Source organism: Lemur catta, chromosome 9, assembly GCF_020740605.2.
Source record: "Lemur catta isolate mLemCat1 chromosome 9, mLemCat1.pri, whole genome shotgun sequence".
NCBI lineage: Eukaryota > Metazoa > Chordata > Mammalia > Primates > Lemuridae > Lemur > Lemur catta.
The window spans coordinates 4,220,449-4,240,423 of record NC_059136.1 but is presented as its reverse complement, the minus strand read 5'-3'; the positions used below and the strand labels follow the sequence as shown (position 1 = coordinate 4,240,423).

At 46.2% G+C, this 19,975-nt stretch overlaps 1 protein-coding gene across 3 annotated transcripts; it reads left to right on the top strand.

The window, feature by feature from the left end:
* The first annotated feature begins 1,267 nt into the window (after positions 1–1,267).
* ZSCAN2 (zinc finger and SCAN domain containing 2) lies at positions 1,268–18,367 on the top strand. 3 transcript variants are annotated; one of them, XM_045561646.1, is made up of 3 exons: positions 1,268–1,406; positions 3,974–4,485; positions 15,507–18,367. In XM_045561646.1, the coding sequence occupies exons 2-3, from the start codon at positions 4,077–4,079 to the stop codon at positions 16,946–16,948; spliced, it is 1,851 nt and encodes a 616-aa protein (XP_045417602.1). In that variant the 5' UTR covers positions 1,268–1,406; positions 3,974–4,076; the 3' UTR covers positions 16,949–18,367. The 3 variants fall into 3 exon arrangements, with proteins under 3 accessions (XP_045417602.1, XP_045417600.1, XP_045417601.1); XM_045561644.1 differs by lacking the exon at positions 1,268–1,406 and adding an exon at positions 1,707–1,856 and having other exon boundaries at positions 3,971–4,485; XM_045561645.1 differs by lacking the exon at positions 1,268–1,406 and adding an exon at positions 1,736–1,856.
* The last annotated feature ends 1,608 nt before the right edge of the window (positions 18,368–19,975 follow it).

Genomic DNA, 19,975 nt, shown 5'->3' with positions numbered 1-19,975 from the left:
TTCTGCATCCAGGCGCTTAGTGCAGATTTCTCAGGCTGGCCGGGAGGTGGTGCTGTTTGCACGTGGTCAGATAGGACGCTACCAGGGTGCTATTGGATGGTAGGATTCACCAGCAGAACTTCACTTTGCATCTTTGGATTAAAGAGGTTAATTAGCGAAAACAGGTGAATTTCAAATAATCTTTGGACTGATGCAGAGGGCTTTTTAACACAAAACTCAGAAGCTATAGAGACAATATTAACAAATTGGACAGCAGAAAAAAATTTTTTATTTATGAAAGAATGAATGAATGAATGAATGAATGAATGAATGACATAATCTCGTTCTGTAGTCCAGGCTAGAGTGCTGTGGCGTCAGCATAGCTCACAGCAACCTCAAACTCCTGGGTTCAAGTGATTCTCCTGCCTTAGCCTCCCAAGTAGCTGGGACCACAGGTGAGTGCCATGATGCCCAGCTAACTTTTCTATTTTTTGCAGAGACAGGGTTGTGAGCCACTGCACCCGACCGAGAAAATTATCTCTTTGTCACAACAGTTGCTACTATTGCTGGTTATTAAATTTAGAAATTTGGGCCGGGCTCACAACTGTCATCCCAGCACTCTGGGAGGCTGAGGCAGGAGGATTGCTCGAGCCCAGGACTTTGAGGTTGCTGTGAGTTAGGCTGATGCCACGGCACTCTAGCCCAGGCAAGAGAGTGAGACTCTGTCTCAAAAAAATAAATAAATAAATAGATAAATAATTTTCTTAATAAATAAAGAACTCTCAGAGATAAATTCAATTTTAAAATGGGAAAAGGATATGAACAATTAGTTCACAGAAAACAAGATTAGAGTCACCAATAAACATGAAATATTTCTCACTCATAAATTAATGAAAAAAAATTTTTAATGTAGTCATTTGATTATGTGTGCCTCCAGTAACCGCTCTGTACAAACATATACAGTTAAAAGGGTGTCTTTCTCTTCATTCTTTGATTTTCCGTTTGCGTTTCCAGGCACTTTCTCACCTGTTTCCATGCAGTGTTGGGGCAGCCTTTTCTTCAACAGCGCGACTCTGACAGACGCCAACTGTCCCGGCCGCTCTCCCAGGGCTGACACTGACCTGTAAGCAACACCGTGACAAGTACTAAAATGGCGAAGAACAGGTGTGCCAGGGGCAGCGTCTGCGCCTGGGGGGTGGGGACAGGGCGGGCTCCGCAGAGCAGATGGGAGGGTAACGAGCTCCCCGGCACAGGGGCGGGGCGGGCTGATACTCCAGACGCAGGAACACCACGTGCGACGACAAAGCGGTGTGCGAGGGCCGGGGCACGTGCACAGCTGCAGACTGGGGGCAGAGGCGCCGGCCTCGGCGCCGAGGGGCTTCTCCTGCGCAATTCCGTTCCTGCTCGGGGTCTGAGAAGACCTTCAGGTACGTCTATCCAACTTTCCCTTTTTATAGACAAATATGCAGAGGCTTTAGAGAGGTGAAATGCCACAGCTCTGGCAACACTGGGGTCCTGACGGCCCGTCCGCGGACTTTCCTGCCTCTGGCCCTCGAGCTTTGCTCAGGCTACCCACATAACTCTGCCACCGGGACCGCGGTCCGGTCCGTTTCCGGGTGGACTACATCTCCCACAATGCCCCAGGCCCAGTCTCCCTCCTGCCGCGGGGTCGGACCCCGTCGCCACCAGTAAAAAAGCAGAGTTTCCAGGGGCTGTTCCCGGCAGCCAATGAGCGCGGCGGTGGGCGGGCCTCTCCCGTCCATTGTTCTCGGTGCCCCACGGGCTGGAGCCCAGGTAAATCCGAAGGGGCCGGGCCGAGCCCGGGGGCGCTTTCGCGGGCGCAGCATCCCCCAGAGCAGGACCTGGTCTCCGGAGAGGTGAGCCGGGGAGGCAGGCCTGGACCCCGCGGACCCGGGACGGTAGCCCGAGGCCAGGGCATAACGGGCCTGGGGCCAGCTGCCGGAAGCCCTGCTGGGGGAGGGGTGTCGGGGGCGCCGTCCGTGTCCCGCGGGCCGAAAGCGCTCGGATTTACCCGGCCGGCTCCGCGAACCGACCGGACTCCTCTCGCTGACGGAGAGCTCCTGGCTTATCCTGCCAGGAAGCGCAGTGCTTAGACTGGAAGGGACGTTCGACATCCCGCGCAGCCTCCTCGCTTTACAGATGGGGAAACTGAGGTTCAGAGGGGGCGTGTCTTGCCCCAGGTCACACAGCGAATTAGCTGACTAGGCACAGTTTTCCTGGGCTCCCAAGTAGGAGAGAGTTCTGCGTTCTGTTTTACATGTTTCTTTTAATCATTTGGGTAAATACACCTTGAGAGCTTTGGTTTTCCCATTAGCTTTTCTTCTTCTCTCTCTTTTTTAAGCTTTTCCTACTTTTTCTTTCTCTTTTTCTTTTTGAGGGGAATTATCTGAGTCTTCATGATGTAACTATTTTTAAAACTAATTTTTCATTGCTTTCATAATATTTATTTTAAGTCGTTTGTAATTCCATTGCTCTCAGTATTTTGCAGTTGCCCTCTAGGTCTTTTTTCCTCTGTGTTCATTTTTAAAGGAAATCAGGGTCTTATTGTGTCTATGGTTTTTCTGCCTTGTCGGTTTTGTTTTTATCCATTATTTTCATATCTGGAGGATTATCTTAAATTATTAATGATGAATAATCTTTGTCAGTATGATTTTTTAAATGTTTGAACATACAGCAGAGTGTATGACTCTTAAATTTCATATGCATGCTCTTGTCTTGTGCCACCATTTGCCAAAGCAAGACATAGAAAATTTGCAGCACCTCAGAAGGCTCCTTTGAGCCCCTACCCAGTCAATATCCCCCACAGGTAGTCTTGATTATGTTAGCATAATTTCTAATACATTCTACTGTGTGGAAGTGCCATAGTTTATTAACCACTAGATTTTAAGGAACCCATTTTTTGCAATCAAAAACAGTGCTATGGTTGTATGTCCTTGCAAATAAATTTCCTTTTACTGAGATGGGGTTTTTTGTTGTTTTTTTGTTTATTTGTTTGTTTTTGAGACCTGGTCTCACTGTGTTGCCTGAGTTAGAGTGCAGTGGCATCATCATAGCTCGTAGCAACCTCAAACTCCTGGGCTCAAGTGATCCTCTTGTCTCAGCGTCCTGAGTAGCTGAGACTAAAGGTGCATGCCACCACACTGGGCTAATTTTTTAAAAATTTTTTGTAGAGACAGGGTCTTGCTATTGCCCAGGCTGGTCTGGAACTCCTGGCCTCAAGCAATCCTCCCTACTCGGCCTCCCAAAGTGCTAGGATTACAGACTTGAGGCACTGCACCCAGCCCAGATGGTTATTTATTAAAGATAAATTACTGAGGGGCCAAGGCTGGATCAGAGATTATGAACATGTTTAAAACTTTGAGCTGGGCTTGGTGGCTCATGCCTGTAATCCCAGCTACTCAGGAGGCTGAGGCAGGAAGAGTTTGTGACCAGCGTGGGCAACAGAACAAGACCTTATCTCTTAAAAAAAAAGAAAAACCCCAAAACCAAAAACGTAATACTTTAAAATATGGTAATAATGTGGTTGAGATACTGCCTTCCTTCCAATGAAGTTCAAAGAGCCTTGACATCCGATCCATTCCTACTCCTTAAGGTGTCACTATCTATATTTCTTAGGTGGTCTCTGAGGTTAAGTGACTAAGTTGTATGTTAGGTCAAAGTCACTTGCTCAGCAGCAAGTCTGAACTGACTTAGGGCAAGAGAACTCAGCCTGGGTTTTTTTTGATGATTTTGCATTTCTGATACTCATTCTTTGGTCTTTTGGGAAGAACAATGCTGTATTTTTTGTATCTTTTGTTACCATAGAGAAATATGTTTTTAGGAATAAGCCATTTTTCCTTTAAGAGGGACAGGAAACGTCTGTTGACTTGCGGATATAAGGATCACTTGGTGGCCTGATGTGGGCTGCTGTGACTTAGATTGCTTTAGAACAGTCTACTAATGGATTCTGGTTCTCTTTCTTGTTTCTCAGCAGGACTACTTGTTGAGATTTGAGGAGGGAGGTGTCTTCTCAGAGAGCCTGGCTGGAGGAGACTGAGTCAATGCTTGAAGCCTGAGTGATCGCCCCAGGAACGTGGATGATGGCTGCAGAGGCACCGAGAGTGACCACTCCCCTTAGCCCCTTGGTGCAGGTGCCTCAAGAAGAAAATGGACAGGAGGAGGAGGTCACCACTATGATCCTGGAGGATGACTCCTGGGTTCAGGAAGCTGTGCTGCAGGAGGATGGCCCTGAGTCCGAGCCCTTTCCCCAGAGTGCTGGCAAGGGCAGCCCCCAGGAGGAGGCAGTGGCCGGGGGACCGCAGGGTGCACTCAGCCGCCTCCGAGAGCTCTGTCGGCGCTGGCTGAGGCCAGAGGTGCACACCAAGGAGCAGATGTTGACCGTGCTGCCGAGGGAAATTCAGGCTTGGCTACAAGAGCATAGGCCCGAAGGCAGCGAGGAGGCAGTAGCCTTGGTGGAAGACTTGACCCAGACCCTTCAGGAAAGTGGTGAGACACAGAACCTCATAGGGAGAGGGTGGAGGAGGCACAGGTGGTATCTAGGACAGAGTGGGGGTGTCTAGGACAGGGCCATCCCTCTGCTCTGCAGACAGTCGGCATATTCTTCACCCTTTTAATGCCCTCATCATGTGCAGTGGTAGCTCTAGAACTTCCGTATTGGAGGGGCTTAGAGGGCTGCTCTTGGAGCAACATTTGCATACATAGTTTTTCTTACATGTTGGAGTGGTGGGGGAGCTGGTGGAGGTTTTGGGGGAGGGGCTGAATATCCCTGTAAACCACCCCTTCGCACCTTCACTTGGTTGTACAATAAACCTCGAAATAGTTCCAGCAATTATAAAAACCAAATAATCTGATTTTCTTCAAAGTAATTATTTTTATGAAACCCAAGATAATTGGCAAATAAACCATCTACTAACTAGGGACTTTCTGTGGTATAAAGTTGTCCTGGGCTCCTAAAAGAGTACTTCAAAACTTGAGCTCTTTGCCGCCTGTGTTACTGTTAGTTTTGGGTTCCTGGCATGCCCTTTACCTGCTCTGGGTCCATTCTGGTTTTTAATTGGAAACTGGACCCACTTCATTACCAAATACTTACTTCAGATCTACCTGTGCCCCTAGGACTATTTCGGGACCCAGGGCACAGGGCTGCCTTTGTGCTGATGAGGACTGCAGAAATTCAGAGGAAGGAACATGGAGAGGTCAGGTCAGGTCAGAGAAGGCTTCATGGAGGACATGAAACCTAAGCAGGAGGGAGTCAAATTGGGAAAGGTGGGGGGCAGGGAGCAGGGTGTGGAGCGAAAGGAGTTGTGTTGAGCAAACCGGAAGGGCAGAGCCAGCATAGTTTATTCCTTCAGGTGACAGTGAGGAGGGCTGGCTGATTGGCGTGGAAAGTGTGTTTTTAGGAAGTGGTAGGTAGAGTTTGAGGAAGGGTGGATGAAGGCTTGAACTGAATGTCATTGGTCTCAACTGGGGCCCAAGAGGCATGGGAGGAAGCTGAGTCTGGCAACAGGATGTAGGTGTGATTAGAGTAGGGAGAGGCTAGAGGCAGGAGAGCAGCCAGGAAGCTGCCTAGTCATCGGGCTGCAGTGATGGGGGTTGGCCCCTGATTGGACACTTGTGAGAAAGAACTAACAGTAACAATGGCTAGCATTTGTCGAGCTGTTTCTGTGGGCCAGGCCGGGAAATATGCTTAGCATCTAATATGCAAAACTCATGTAAACTTCATAGCCCGTGAAGATAAACAGGATTGTCATCACCAGAGAAGTTAAGTGGCTCCGTTAAGATCATGCAGCTAGTAGGAGGCAGAACCAAGATTTGAACTTGTATGTCTGAGGACATGGCCCACGTCCTTAAACATTTTATCACATGTGTGATGCTAAGTGACAGTTCTTAATGGGCTGTTGGAAGGAGGGGATGGAGACAGGATTAAGACAAAGTGACTAACTCCGGGGCATCTAGCCTGGAGGATTCCGAAGATTGGGAGGTGGGCCAGACGCAGTGGCTCATGCCCACAGTCTCAGCGCTTTGGGAGGCTGAGGTGGTGGTGGTGGGGTATTGCTTGAGGCCAGGAGGTGGAGGTTACAGTGAGCTATGATTGCATCACTGCACTCCAGCCTGGGTGACAGAGCAAGACCCTGTCTCTAAAAGCATGAAAAATAAATTAAAAAAGAAGACTGGGAAGGGAAGAGAAGGAAAAGGAAGGTGGTTTGGGGCAATGGTTATGACAATCTCCTGTGACTGTTAGGTAGGAATAAAGCTGTCCTCTGAAGAAAGGGACTGACCTTGAGGGCTTATGGTGACAGCCCTGCACTGGGCACCTTACATGTCCATCTCTAAGAATCCTGTGAGGTGGGTGGGACTGTCATTTCCCAGATAAATGGAAATTCAGCAAGGTCACACAGCTGTCACCTGGTGGAGCCAGGATTCAAACTGTTTGCTTCCATGTGTGTTTGGTAGAGCCTAAGTTTTATTTGAAGTAAAGTACCTGATTTTCTTTGGCCCTGAAAAATAACTTTTAATTTTATTCCACCTGTTTAGAAAAACTTCTCATCCTATTTCAAAACTTTGTTTCCTTGCGTCCAGCTGGATGTGACAAATTTGTAGTGAACTTGAGGATCTTGAGTTAGACACTCTGGAGGAGGCAGAGTGGTTGTGGCCGAGGAGGTGGCTCTGGGGTGGCTATTTAGTTGGGAGGCACAGAGCAGAGGGTCCCGTCTCAGCAGGTGTCTGAGGTGATCACAGCCCTTCCCACCTGGCTTGCTGCAGAGGCTTTGTGCCTTTCATCTTTTACTGGACATCCGAGATGGGGACGGTCCCGGACACGTGGGTGTGTCAGTCCCTGACTTCTGCCTTTGCAGCAGTATTTGCCTGGTTTGTTTAACAGACGCTCTCGCCCTTCCCCGTGGCTGCTCACAGGAATCGCTACACTTGTCTTCGTCCCTTCTCAAACATTTACTCAACACGAGACCGCTTGACCTCTATTCTGTTTGTCCAGCTTGGGACCTTTGTTCACATTTACCCAGCACAGGACATTTCAAGACTTCATTAGGTGGTGGTTTAATGTTTGACTAATGGGAACCTCTAGGTGCTCACAAAGTATCTTATAATTCCAATTAAGATCAGACTATATTAATAGTGGTGGAGCTCATCTCTATCTGTGAATGTTTCCCAAGGACATTGTAATCCCCGTAGCCAGCCCTAATCTAGGCTCTTGGTATTTCTCACCTGAATTCTTGCAGCAGCCTCCAGACTGAACCTGCCTTTGGCCTCTTCCCCTTCATTACAGCCCTTCCCCTCCTACCGGAGTGATCGGGGCACACTCCTACCTAAGTATCTTCATGAGTTTCCCAGGGTCCACCAAATCAGGCATGACCTCTTTGTTTGGCCACGGCCCTGTGTGACCTGGCCCAGACCTCCCTGGCAGCCTGGTCCCTCCCCTGCCCCCTTGCTGTAGCTTCCACTGCATTCAGACCAGAGCTCGACATCTCTTGAACATAGCCTGTGCTTTCTAGCATTCACCTTTTGCTCCTGAATTTTTGGCTTGGAGCGGCCTCGTCTCATCTCTGTAATAAAATCCCAGCTGTCTTTTGAGTGCCCACCCTTGGAGACCCTCTTCATAAAGCTGTCCCTATCCCCAGTTCCACACACCTGGGAGCATCTCTAACCAATCACCTTGCTAGAAGTCATCTCCCCCAGAACATTTGGACTCCGTCCCCCTCTTCTTCCCTCCCCATTCTCTTCCCCCTCTCTTTTCCTCTCTCTCCAGTGTCATGAACCTCTGGGCCCCACCCCAGAACTGCTGAATCAGAAACTCTGGGCTTGGCGCCCAGCACTCCATGGCTTAACAAGCCCTTTAGGTGATCCTGATTCAACTCCAGTTTGAGAACCTCTGCACTAGACACCTCATTCTCAAACTTGGGTGCACATCAGAATCACCTGGGGACTTGGCACCCACTCCCAAGGCTTCTGATTTTCTGATTTGATTGGTATGGGGTATGGCCTGGGCAAGGAATTTTTGAAAGCTTCCCAGAGAGTTCTATTGTGCAGTAAAGTTTAAAGACCATTGCTATTAGAGCTTTGTTACTCAGAGGGTGGTCAGTGAACCAACAGCATGAGTATCACCTGGGAGTTTGTTGGACATGGACTGTCAATCTCACCCCAGCCCCACTGAAGCAGAATCTACAATTAACAAGATCTCCAGGTGATCTGTGTGCTCTTTGAGGTTTGAGAAACACTATCCTAGACTGGAAAGGAATAGAGGTTATTAGCTTCAAACGTACTGTCCTCCGTCACTTGAGCCAGAGTCACAGCTGACCTCTCCTGCCATCCTCAGCATCATCTGGCTTTTGGTGGTCACAGGCAACAGGTTATCTGTTTTGAGCTTGCTGCCCCAGCAAAATGCTCCCTTTGACCACGAATGAACACACACACTTGGTTTTTCTTAGCCAGAAAGGGAGTGGGGAGTGTTGGAGGATTATAAAAGGATATGTCTTTTTAGAGCTACAATTCTTAGCTTCAAAACAAAATTACTTTTAGTTTACTTAAATACTTGAAAAGTATGGTACCAGACAGCTCTTAGGGAAAGGTAAAATAACTGTAAAGTGTTTGGCAGTCATTCATTTACACTGTTCATTGTTGTTTTTTATCAGTGGTTAGTCTGTTAAGCAGCCACAGTTGAGGGGGAACAATACCCGCAGTCACTCAGCATGTCCAGGTCTCCGCAGCTTGCCAGGGCAGCGCTCTGCCGGGCAGAGCCCAGGTCAGAGTGGAGCTGGGCATAGCCTGTGCCAGAATCACTTCTCCATTTTAGACCAATAGCTCCAGCCACAGTCTTGAGACACAGCGGTATGTCCCAGTCAGGCAAGAAGGGCTTTAGAAGAATTTTGAGCTGCACACTAAAGCACCAAAGTTTGTGACCAATTTATATTGTTATAAATAAATTACAGCAAATTCAAGTTTATCCCCATATTGGCATCGGTTTTCCTCACATTCACTGTGATGTGCTTTCTAACATGGGAGGGAAAGAGGAGGCCTGTGGCCAGGCAGGGGGACACACGAGGCCCTGTGAACAGCCACAGGAACGTGCCAAGCACGAGTCCAGAGCATGTGTCGAGGGCGTGAAAATACAAGAACCATTGGTTTAGATCGAGTTACGATTGCAGCTTTTGTCTACTGACTGATACGGAGAGAGGTCCTGTGGCAATTCAAGAACCACTCAGTGGGCTGGGCGTGGTGGCTCACGCCTGTAATCCTAGCACTCTGGGAGGCCGAGGCGGGTGGATCACTCGAGGTCAGGAGTTCGAGACCAGCCTGAGCAAGAGTGAGACCCTGTCTCTACTAAAAATAGAAACAAATTAGCTGGCCAACTAAAAAAAAAAAAAAAAACCTAGCCGGGCATGGTGGCGCATGCCTGTAGTCCCAGCTACTTGGGAGGCTGAGGCAGGAGGATCGCTTAAGCCCAGGAATTTGAGGTTGCTGTGAGCTGGGCTGATGCCACGGCACTCACTCTAGCCTGGGCAAGTAAGCGAGATTCTGTCTGAAAAAAAAAAAAATAAAGAACCACTCAGTGTATAGTTTTTGGACAGTGGTCTAATCATTTTGAAAAAACAAAGATTGGCTCTCTACTTCTCAGCCTACACAGAAATAGATCCCTGCTTCACAGGTTACACAAAAATAAATTCCAGATGGATTACAAATCTATACCATACAAGATCTGAAATGTCATGTAAGAAAATATTTTTGTAATATTAGGTTGGGGAAGGACTTCATAACCAATACAGAAATCATCAAAGCTAGATTGGACTCATGAGTATAGAAGAAAAGTCATTTACATAAAAAAGATACTATGAACAAAATTAAAAGACAACACAGAGTGGGAGAAAATAGTTGCACCAAAGCCTGGAACATAACAGATCAAGAGTGAAAATCCTTGATCTACAAGAGCTTCTATAAATTCATAAGAAAAGTGAACACAATAGAATAGAAAGTGAAAAATATAAACAAGTACTTTAGAAATGAAAAAAATACAAATTATAACTATATGAAAAGATATTCTACCTTATAAATTATCAGGGAAATACTCATTAAAGTAAGATACTATTATTTTGCCTATTAAACCATCAGAAATATGAGTGTTTCTAAGAACTCTCTACCTTTCTGAGCATTTAATTTTTTAAAATTAATTTTCAGAATTTTTCTAGTAGACAGTGTGTCCCTTTTTTTGGGGGGGGAGGACAAGATCTTGCTCTGTCACCCAGGCTGGAATACAGTGGCATGATCATAGCTCACTGCAGCTTTGAATTCCTGGGCTCAAGCGATCTTCCCACTTTAGCCTCCTAAGTAGCTAGGACTACAGGTGTATGCCACCATGCCTGGCTAATTTTTTTTTTAAGTTTTTGTGGAGATAAGTTCTCCAGGCTGGTTGGTCTCAAACTCCTGGACTTAAGTGATCCTCCTGTTTGGGCCTCCCAAAGTGCGGGGATTATAGGCAAGAGCCAACATGCCCGGCCTTGTCACCAATTTTAAATTTGGTAGATTATATAAAGTTACATATAAGAGCCGTCTGTAGTTGTTATTTTATTTATTTATTTATTTATTTTGAGACAGGATCTCCCTCTGTCCTCTTGGTTAGAGTGCAGTGGCATCATCATAGCTCATTGCAACCTGACTTGTGAGCTCAAGCGATCTTCCTCCCTCAGCCTCCTGAGTAGCTGGGACTATAGGCACATGCCACCCACCCAGCTAATTTTTCTATTTTTTTTTTTTGAAACAGAGTGTCACTTTGTTGCCCTGGCTAGAGTGAGTGCCGTGGCGTCAGCCTAGCTCACAGCAACCTCAAACTCCTGGGCTTAAGCAATCCTACTGCCTCAGCCTCCCGAGTAGCTAGGACTACAGGCATGCGCCACCATGCCCGGCTAATTTTTTCTATATATATTTTAGTTGGCCAGATAATTTATTTCTGTTTTTAGTAGAGACGGGGTCTCGCTCAGGCTGGTCTCGAACTCCTGACCTTGAGTGATCCACCCACCTCGGCCTCCCAGAGTGCTAGGATTACAGGCTTGAGCCACTAGTTTTTCTATTTTTTATGGAGATGGGGGTCTCACTCTTGCTCAGGCTGGTCTCAAACTCCCGAGCTCAAGCCATCCTCCCGCCTCGGCCTCCCAAAGTGCTGAGATTATAGGCGTGAGCCACCTCACCCAGCTTTATATTTTCATCTAATAGTTTGATACTATTTTTTTTTTTACATTTAAATCTTTGATCCATATAAGATTTGACCAAGCGTGGGTCCAACTTGAATTTTTTCATTTGGCCTAACTAGTTTTTCCTGCATCATTTATTCTTTTTTTTTTTTTTTTTGAGACAAAGTCTTGCTTTGTTGCCCTGGCTAGAGTGAGTGCCGTGGCGTCAGCCTAGCTCACAGCAACCTCAGATTCCTTGGCTTAAGCGATCCTACTGCCTCAGCCTCCCAAGTAGCTGGGACTACAGGCATGCGCCACTATGCCTGGCTAATTTTTTCTATATAGATTTTTAGTTGGCCAGCTAATTTGTTTCTATTTTTAGTAGAGACGGGGTCTTGCTCTTGCTCAGGCTGGTCTCGAACTCCTGACCTGGAGCAATCCACCCGCCTCGGCCTCCCAGAGTGCTAGGATTACAGGCGTGAGCCACCGCGCCCGGCCTATCATTTATTCTATGTTGTATCTTTTCTCCATGTATTTAAGAGCCTACCCTTATCTTACGCTAAATTTCCATAGTCATTATGCAGATTCTCTTTTCTGTTCTACCGTTCTGTCCAGGTGTCACTAGATTAAATTCTGACTTTATATGTCTATTGAGTCTATCTGGAGTTTTTGTTTTGTGTCTTTGGCCCAATTGTCTATTAATGTTTTAACTACTGAGATTTCATACTATTTAACATCTGACAGAGATAATCCCTTTCCTCCTCCCCATTTCAGTCAATGACTTTCTTAATGTTTATTTTCGTACACTTATACTTCCGTTACGTGATTTGCCACTGTTAAATGTTATCCTTTGGATTTCCAGGTAATTACAGATGAGGCAATCAGCAAACATACCCTGTATCCTACCTTATACCCCTCAACCTCAATTTTGGTTAGAGTATCATTTCTACACTATAACATTTACAAGCTCTGTAGTCATCCTAATTGCCATGGTAATTGTAGTCTTTGTTTTAACGATAAATTTATTAGGCGTTTGTCCTTTAATATTCCACAAATCTGCATATGCCAAAAGCTCTTTGCCAATAGGTTTTATACTTGAAGGGCAGTTTTGTTGAATATAAAATCCTTGGCATACATTTTTTTTTCTTGCATGTCCTGTAGCTGTTGCTCCTTTTGCTGCAGGCGTTGAATGTAGGGAAATCTTGAAACCAGTTGATTTTCTTCCCTCTTATCAGGATTGATCTTTTTGCTATTGTCCACCTGTCTCACGGTTAGACACTTGGGTTAGTTTTCCTTGGCACACAGTAGACCTTTCAAGGGTTCTTATATCTTTATAGATTATATTCTTAAGTATTCTATTCCTTTTAGTTTTCTTCTTTGAGAACTCCAGTTATGTGTTTATTGATTCTCCTTTTGCCCACCTTCTGCTTGTCATTCTCTTTAATCCTTTTAGCGTCTTTGTTTCTATTTCATTTAATTGCTTTTCTCATTTTAGTCCTCTTTTCCCCAGTCTGCTTTCCAAGATGCCCATTTCCCATTGTGCTCCTTCCCATCTTGCTTTATTTCTCCGGAAGACTTTTCCCTTCTTGCCTGAGTCCTTCCAGCTTACGTTTCATCTCTTCCTTTAGTCTCACCATCTCTTCCTTAAGTTCTACTGTATAGTATTCCTTTATAGAGGCGGTTGCTTCATCTAACCATTTTTATGGATGGAAACAGTCACCTTTCTCAGTAATAATAATTCTCCTGATTAATGTGTATGGGTCGAAGGCTCTGTTCTCTGCTTACGGAAACAGCGTCCTGCATATGTGGCTCTTCTGTGCGATTCTAGTTGTAGTCTCACCTCCTTTGATTTTCTGAACCAAAGAAGCCAGCCCTGCTGACCCCAGGTCTCAAACGTACTGCTGCATATCCAGAACCTTCAGGAAGTGATTTTCTGCCTGAGCTTTCTGAGCTCTGCTCCTGGGCACCCTCCCACCCCAGTACTTTCCATGCTTAGTCTTTTCACTTCCTTCCTCACCACTTCAACCAGTCTCTAATGTTTTAGGAAGACCTGCTGTGTCTTGACGTGTCTGTAAATTATATTTTTCTTCTGATTTCACTGAAATCAGTTTGATTTTTTACTTGTTTTCCCTTTGTTTCTTAGTTTATACAAGAACTTACTGATTCTCATTTTCAAGTGGTGAAAAACCTTATTAGCTAATGTTATGATACCTATTCAGAAGAGAAAAATTACTAACGTCATCAAAAAAATGTTTTTGGTCATGTTAGCTTGCTAAAAATAAATCAGGGCCTTGGCCTGGAGGTCCTTCTAGAAGAGATATGATAGCAGAGCTCTGTTCTCAAAACTTGCAAAGCCACTGTCTGGTAGGAAGTTGAGGAAGCACGGAATCCCACCCTGAGCAAACAGGAGTATGCGTTATGCCCCTCACACCTCTGTCCAGCCCCTGGAGATAGGGGCAAGCGGGCTGGAGGGCAATTATATGAACCCACAGGTTACCAGCAACATGCATGATAGTGTAAGCACAAGATATAATTATGTGCCTATTTGCAAGTTTAATTTTTTTTTTTTTTTAAAGGCAGGGTTTTGCTTTGTTGCCTAAGTTGGAGTACAGTAATGTGATCATAGCTCCATGCAGCCTCAAACTGCTGATCTTCTTGCCTGAGCCTCCTGAGTAGCTGGGACTACAGGTGCCTGCCACCACACCCAGCTAATTTTTAAAAATTTTTTTGTAGAGACAGGGTCTCACTATATTGCCCAGGCTTATTTGCAGTTTAAATGTGATCTTCCATTGACTGAAGGCATGAGTGGAACCCAGGCCCTGTCTGAGAATTCCCATACGTGGGAATTTACGTTAACTTACAGAAACCATTATTTGTTGAATTGAGATCTCACCTTAAGTAAAACAGTTTGTTAGCTTTAATAATAGAAATGTCACTAAAACTTTGTATAATTATTTTACTAATTGTCTTCTCTGTTTTCTCAGGCAGTCCAATGTTAGGTCTTAGGAATAATCAGGCCATCATCTTCATCATAATTAATTTATTTCTGTACACTCTACAGAATTTCAAAAAAGGATTGGAGACACTCTACTGAAATATAGCACAAGGAATTTATAGTAAGAAAGAAAATAATGAGAGGAAAACCATGAAATGAAAGCACACAAAATGCATGCTATAAAAACATCCAGTATTCTTGCTCTAAGCTCTTGTCTCCGAGATTCCAAGCAGACAAGGCAAAGAGGGAGCTGCAGTCACGGGCATGAAGCAGACACACTTCAGTTGCTCAGAAGAGCAGCTCTTTTTGGGATTGAGGTCAAGAGAGAAATTTGTTCATCAGTCTCATCAAGAGGACACTGTGTGGTATAAACAATGTTGTCAGCAACTTCCTGGCAGCAGTAATGTTCCTGACAGCCATTAATTTTAATGACACTTAGATTGTCAGCCAGGGCCATTAAGCCAACACACTGTTCAGTAAACACAGTTTTGCCAGGGGTCGGAACAGTGTGATCCAGCTTCAGAGCTCTCTGCTGCTCTGGCTTCATCCTAGAGTGATTTTAGAGTCTCTTGTCTAAGGAAGGGGCTATGTAATTCCAGCAACCTTCCCTAATGATTTCTTTCGCTCACATGTTTGCTAAGTGTAGGGCAATACAGGGTTTGACAAGTTCGTGAAAGATAGATGTGTTCTGTATTACCAAATAAAGGTCCAATAGGCTTCCACTGCAGACAAATTTGAGGGCTCTGTTTTAACTGCCCACTTACTCGTTTCTAGTTATTTGTATAGACATCTAGTGTCCTTGTTGTAGGGGCTCTGTCATCTGTTTCTTACTTAAATGCCAAGTAATAAGATTGTAAATACCAGATACATTCTGTTGCAAGAAATCATTATTTAAGCTCCTTTTGAAAGGAAACTGAGCTTTAGGGAAATTTCTATGGCACCAATAAAAATTCATTCACTTGTCAAATTTAATGAACACCTACTAAGCATCAGTGGGCACCATGGTGAGTATTGGGGGTTATTGTGTACCCTGTTGCAGTCCTTTAGTTAGGATTTTCAAATTCCCACCTGACCTGCTTTCCTGGTGAAAAAACAGGTAAGAGACATGGAACCCAAATTGTTATGACTTTGAGATTTTGGGTGATAGCCATAAAGATGTGGAGCCTGGCAACTAAATAACCAGTTAGAGTGAAATAAACCTGGTTTTTAGAAGCTTTGAGGATTTTCTAGCCTCTTTGCGTTCACTAGAGGTTTAATTTTTATAAATTTCCCTTTGGTTTCCCTTTCTCATCATGACAGGGAATTGAGTAGACATTGTATGTTTTTCTTCATTGTTTCAGATTTTGAGATGCAGAGTGAAAATGGGGAGAACTCTAATCAAGACATGTTTGAGGATGTCGAGTCACATGAGTTGTTCTCAAAGATGCCTGAAGTGGAAGGCGTTCAGCAATCCGATGGGGAAAGTGACTGTGAGAGAGACTGTGGCACTGGGGGGCCCCAGAGAAGTGCCCCCGGTGAGGACCACGGGGAGGTGCCGTCCCACGGCAGGGAAGTGGGCCAGCTCATAGGCCTTCAGGGCACCTACCTGGGCGAGAAGCCCTATGAATGTCCCCAGTGTGGGAAGACTTTCAGCCGGAAATCCCACCTAATCACACATGAACGGACCCACACGGGAGAGAAATACTACAAATGTGACGAATGTGGGAAAAGCTTTAGTGACGGTTCAAACTTCAGTAGACACCAAACTACTCACACTGGGGAGAAACCTTATAAATGCAGGGATTGTGGGAAGAGCTTTAGCCGGAGTGCAAACCTCATCACCCACCAGAGGATCCACACGGGAGAGAAACCCTTCCAGTGTGCCGAGTGCGGCAAGAGTTTCAGCAGGAGCCCCAATCTCATTGCTCACCAGCGCACCCACACGGGAGAGAAGCCGTACTCGTGCCCGGAGTGTGGGAAGAGCTTTGGCAACCGGTCCAGCCTCAACACACATCAGGGAATCCACACTGGAGAAAAGCCCTACGAATGTAAGGAATGCGGCGAAAGCTTTAGTTACAACTCGAACCTAATCAGACACCAGAGAATCCACACAGGAGAGAAACCATACAAATGTACTGACTGCGGGCAGAGGTTCAGCCAGAGCTCGGCTCTCATCACCCACCGGAGAACTCACACGGGAGAAAAGCCCTATCAGTGCGGTGAGTGCGGGAAAAGCTTTAGCCGCAGCTCCAATCTGGCCACCCACCGGAGAACCCACATGGTGGAGAAGCCCTATAAGTGTGGGGTGTGCGGGAAGAGCTTCAGCCAGAGCTCCAGCCTGATCGCACACCAGGGCATGCACACGGGGGAGAAACCCTACGAGTGCCTGACATGCGGGGAGAGCTTCAGCTGGAGCTCCAACCTCCTCAAGCACCAGAGGATCCACACGGGAGAGAAGCCCTACAAATGTGGCGACTGCGGGAAGTGCTTCAGCCAGCGCTCGCAGCTGGTGGTGCACCAGCGGACCCACACGGGCGAGAAGCCCTACAAATGCCTCATGTGTGGGAAGAGCTTCAGCCGGGGCTCCATCCTGGTCATGCACCAGAGAGCCCACTTGGGAGACAAGCCCTACAGGTGTCCCGAATGTGGGAAAGGCTTTAGCTGGAATTCGGTTCTCATTATACATCAGCGAATCCACACAGGGGAGAAGCCCTATAAGTGCCCTGAGTGTGGCAAAGGGTTCAGCAATAGCTCCAATTTTATTACGCATCAGAGAACTCATATGAAAGAGAAACTTTATTGAAGTGGCAAAGAGGGAAAGTGAGGCGACTGGCTGGAGAAGGAATTGCCACACTGCCCCAAACAGCGATGTCCCTTTAAAAGAGCCATTCTTCCCAAATGCTCTTTTGGGTTTTTGCCAGAATCTCACCCTTGCTCATCATCATTTCTAGAACCATGTCATCTTAGTGGTTGGAGTCAAGCCCCACACACGGTCAAGAACAGCGTGTAGGAGCAGAAGTTCTGCAAAGTTGGGTCTTTTTTGGTGACATTTCATGGCTTGATTGGCCTCTCTCTCTTGATTCCTCTGTGCCTCAGTTTCCTCTTTGGTGAAATGGGGGGGAAATATTTCTCCATGTGGAATGGAAGATAGCGTGGCCCACAACATGGGCTGAGTCCTCAGAGAAATACTGGAAGTCCATTAATGTGGTTCTGGTAGCTTTGCTGCCATTTTGTTGGGCTTAGGTGCCTTCACCCCAAGCTGTTAGCATCCAGGGCCCCTTGTCCAAGTTAGTATCTGCTCTTCTGGCTTTGGTGTCTTGGGTTTTGGTTTCAGGTAAAGATGGAAGGGCTTCTCCAATTCTCAGTCACCTGTGTAAAGGTAAAGCCCCTTTGTATTTCTAGAAAGTATCAGGAGCGCAGAAACATGAGGTCTGGCCTGGACCCATTGTCCCAGTGTCCTTCCCATTGATAAGAGGTGGACAGGGCCTGCCCAGAAAGGTACCCATTGCGGAGATTTACATGCTTGCTTTGGTCTCCGCTTACTGTCCTGTGGTAAGTCAGTTGCTGGGGGAACACACTGTTCTTGTGGGGTTTTGTTTGGAGTGTGTAATGAAGTCAGAGACCCCCGGCTGCCTACCCATAGTGGATGGTCGTTTCTGTCTCGTCAGGAGTGCAGCAGTCCCACATGCTATGGGTGGGCTTGTGTCTTTACCGCCACAGATACGTAGCCCCATAATCATTTCTGAGTTACTCTACGCACTTATTATTTCCCTGTTCTTAATATTTTTCATTTTATATATGCAGACCTTGAATTCTGCCTGGTAGCTTTTGTATACTAAGAACATTATTTTTAAGGAAGTGCTGATTGAGGACATTATCTGTCCCCTGGAGAGATCTGGGCTTGAATCAGGAGTTTGTCCTACAGATGTCGCCCTTGATCTTGGGATACTACCAGGGCTTTGTTCTTGGGATCCTCCAGCCTGAAACAGTGAAGATGGGAAAGATGACAGGTGAAGGGGTTTGTTATGAGGGAAGAAGAGAGTAGCTGAGGTGTTTCTGGGAGATGTGAGACTGCCTCCTCCCACACATGGGGCCTGTGCTCCGAATGGGCTTTGGTTCTTACAGGATGGATGCTCCATGCTGCCTAATAAAGTAGAGTCCCATTCTTTTCTGGAGTCTGTCTTCTAACGCATGTTAAAAACCTGAACATGACTGTTAGCAAACTCACACCCCACTTCCCCACCCACCTCCTATCCTGTCCCAGGCTGATAGTGGTCCAAGACCTTCAGGGAGCAAAAACCCATTGCTTCAAAGAGCACACCTTTGGGTGAACCTAGGGCCATATGTGCGTGACCAGGGCACATACCTTTCCACTGCCTTTTGCAGACTCTACATCCAATCTGTCAACCAAGACTTGGAGCAGCAGCTTTGGCCAAGGAGCCAGATGGCCACTGGGAATCAGCCAAGTTAGACACCAGAAGGAAGTTCTAAGCAGTGATGGTTGTTAAACCAAACCAAGTAGGCTGTGAAATCCCTGTAATTAGTTCCATTCCTTCACTTATTTGGCCAACAGTCACTGGGGACTTATGTACCGCCACTGTCCTAGGTGCTAGGGAGAGGTTGTGAACAAGAAGTCCCATCATCTGTCTGGGAAGATACAAGAGCTGTCCTGCCTATAAGGGAGAACAGATAGGATGGCTTCCCAGCTGACATTAGTCCTGGAATTTGATTAGTAAAGGAAACTTGGGTTGTAGAAAATATTGGATCTTTAAGTCTCAGCTTGACAGAAGAGTTGATACTAAGCTTTTTGAAACTTTCGAACTAACTTTCTTTTTTTACTCCTTCCTACCTGGTAGAAACACAAAATATTCTGGGGAAAAAAGGAAACAAGATTATTAGCTAGAACTGCAGCATTATGGTAGGACCAGGTTGGGAAAATAACAAATTGTGGTTCTTGAGAGGTTGAGGATTCACTGCTTCCTCTATGTGGGTCCACAGAGGCAAAGAGGGCTCAGTATACAGCAGCCTTCATGCAGCTCTGTGTTGGGTGGAAGGACATGACTTCTTCCTCTAAAAGATTTCAAGAGGCCGGGCGCGGTGGCTCATGCCTATAATCCTAGCACTCTGGGAAGCCGAGGCAGGCGGACCGTTTGAGCTCAGGAGTTCGAGACCAGCCTGAGCAAAAGTGAGACCCCCGTCTCTACGAACAAAATAGAAAGAAATTAACTGGACAACTAAAAATATATAGAAAAAATTAGCCAGGCATGGTGGCACATGCCTGTAGTCCCAGCTACTCGGGAGGCTGAGGCAGGAGGATTGCTTGAGCCCAGGAGTTTGAGGTTGCTGTGAGCTAGGCTGACACCACGGCACTCACTCTAGCCTGGGCAACAGAGCGAGACTCTGTCTCAAAAAAAAAGATTTCAAGAGGCTCCAGTCCTTTGGGCAGACCTACCTCTGCCACAGCTTCCCTCACAACTCAATTCCACCTGTGTCTCTGTAACAAAGGCTGTTTCCCTTACATGTCCATACCTTTAGGGACTCAGCTTTTGTTACTAGTTTTTTCTTCAAGATCATGGGAACAGACACCCTTGGGACAATTAATCCACAATAAATGGTTTAAAAAAAAGCCCCCCCCCAAAAAAAAATTGCTTCAACCTCAGCTTGCCCCCCAACTCCACCTCAGCAAGTCTTTTATATGACTTTGGTCAATTCCCTCTCCCCGTCCTCACAATGGCCTTGTACCCTTTGGCCATTCTCAGAATGTCAGCTCATGTCCTCTGAGAACCTTGAACCTGTCAGGTGTGGCCTCTCTCAGCTCCCGCCTGTGAAC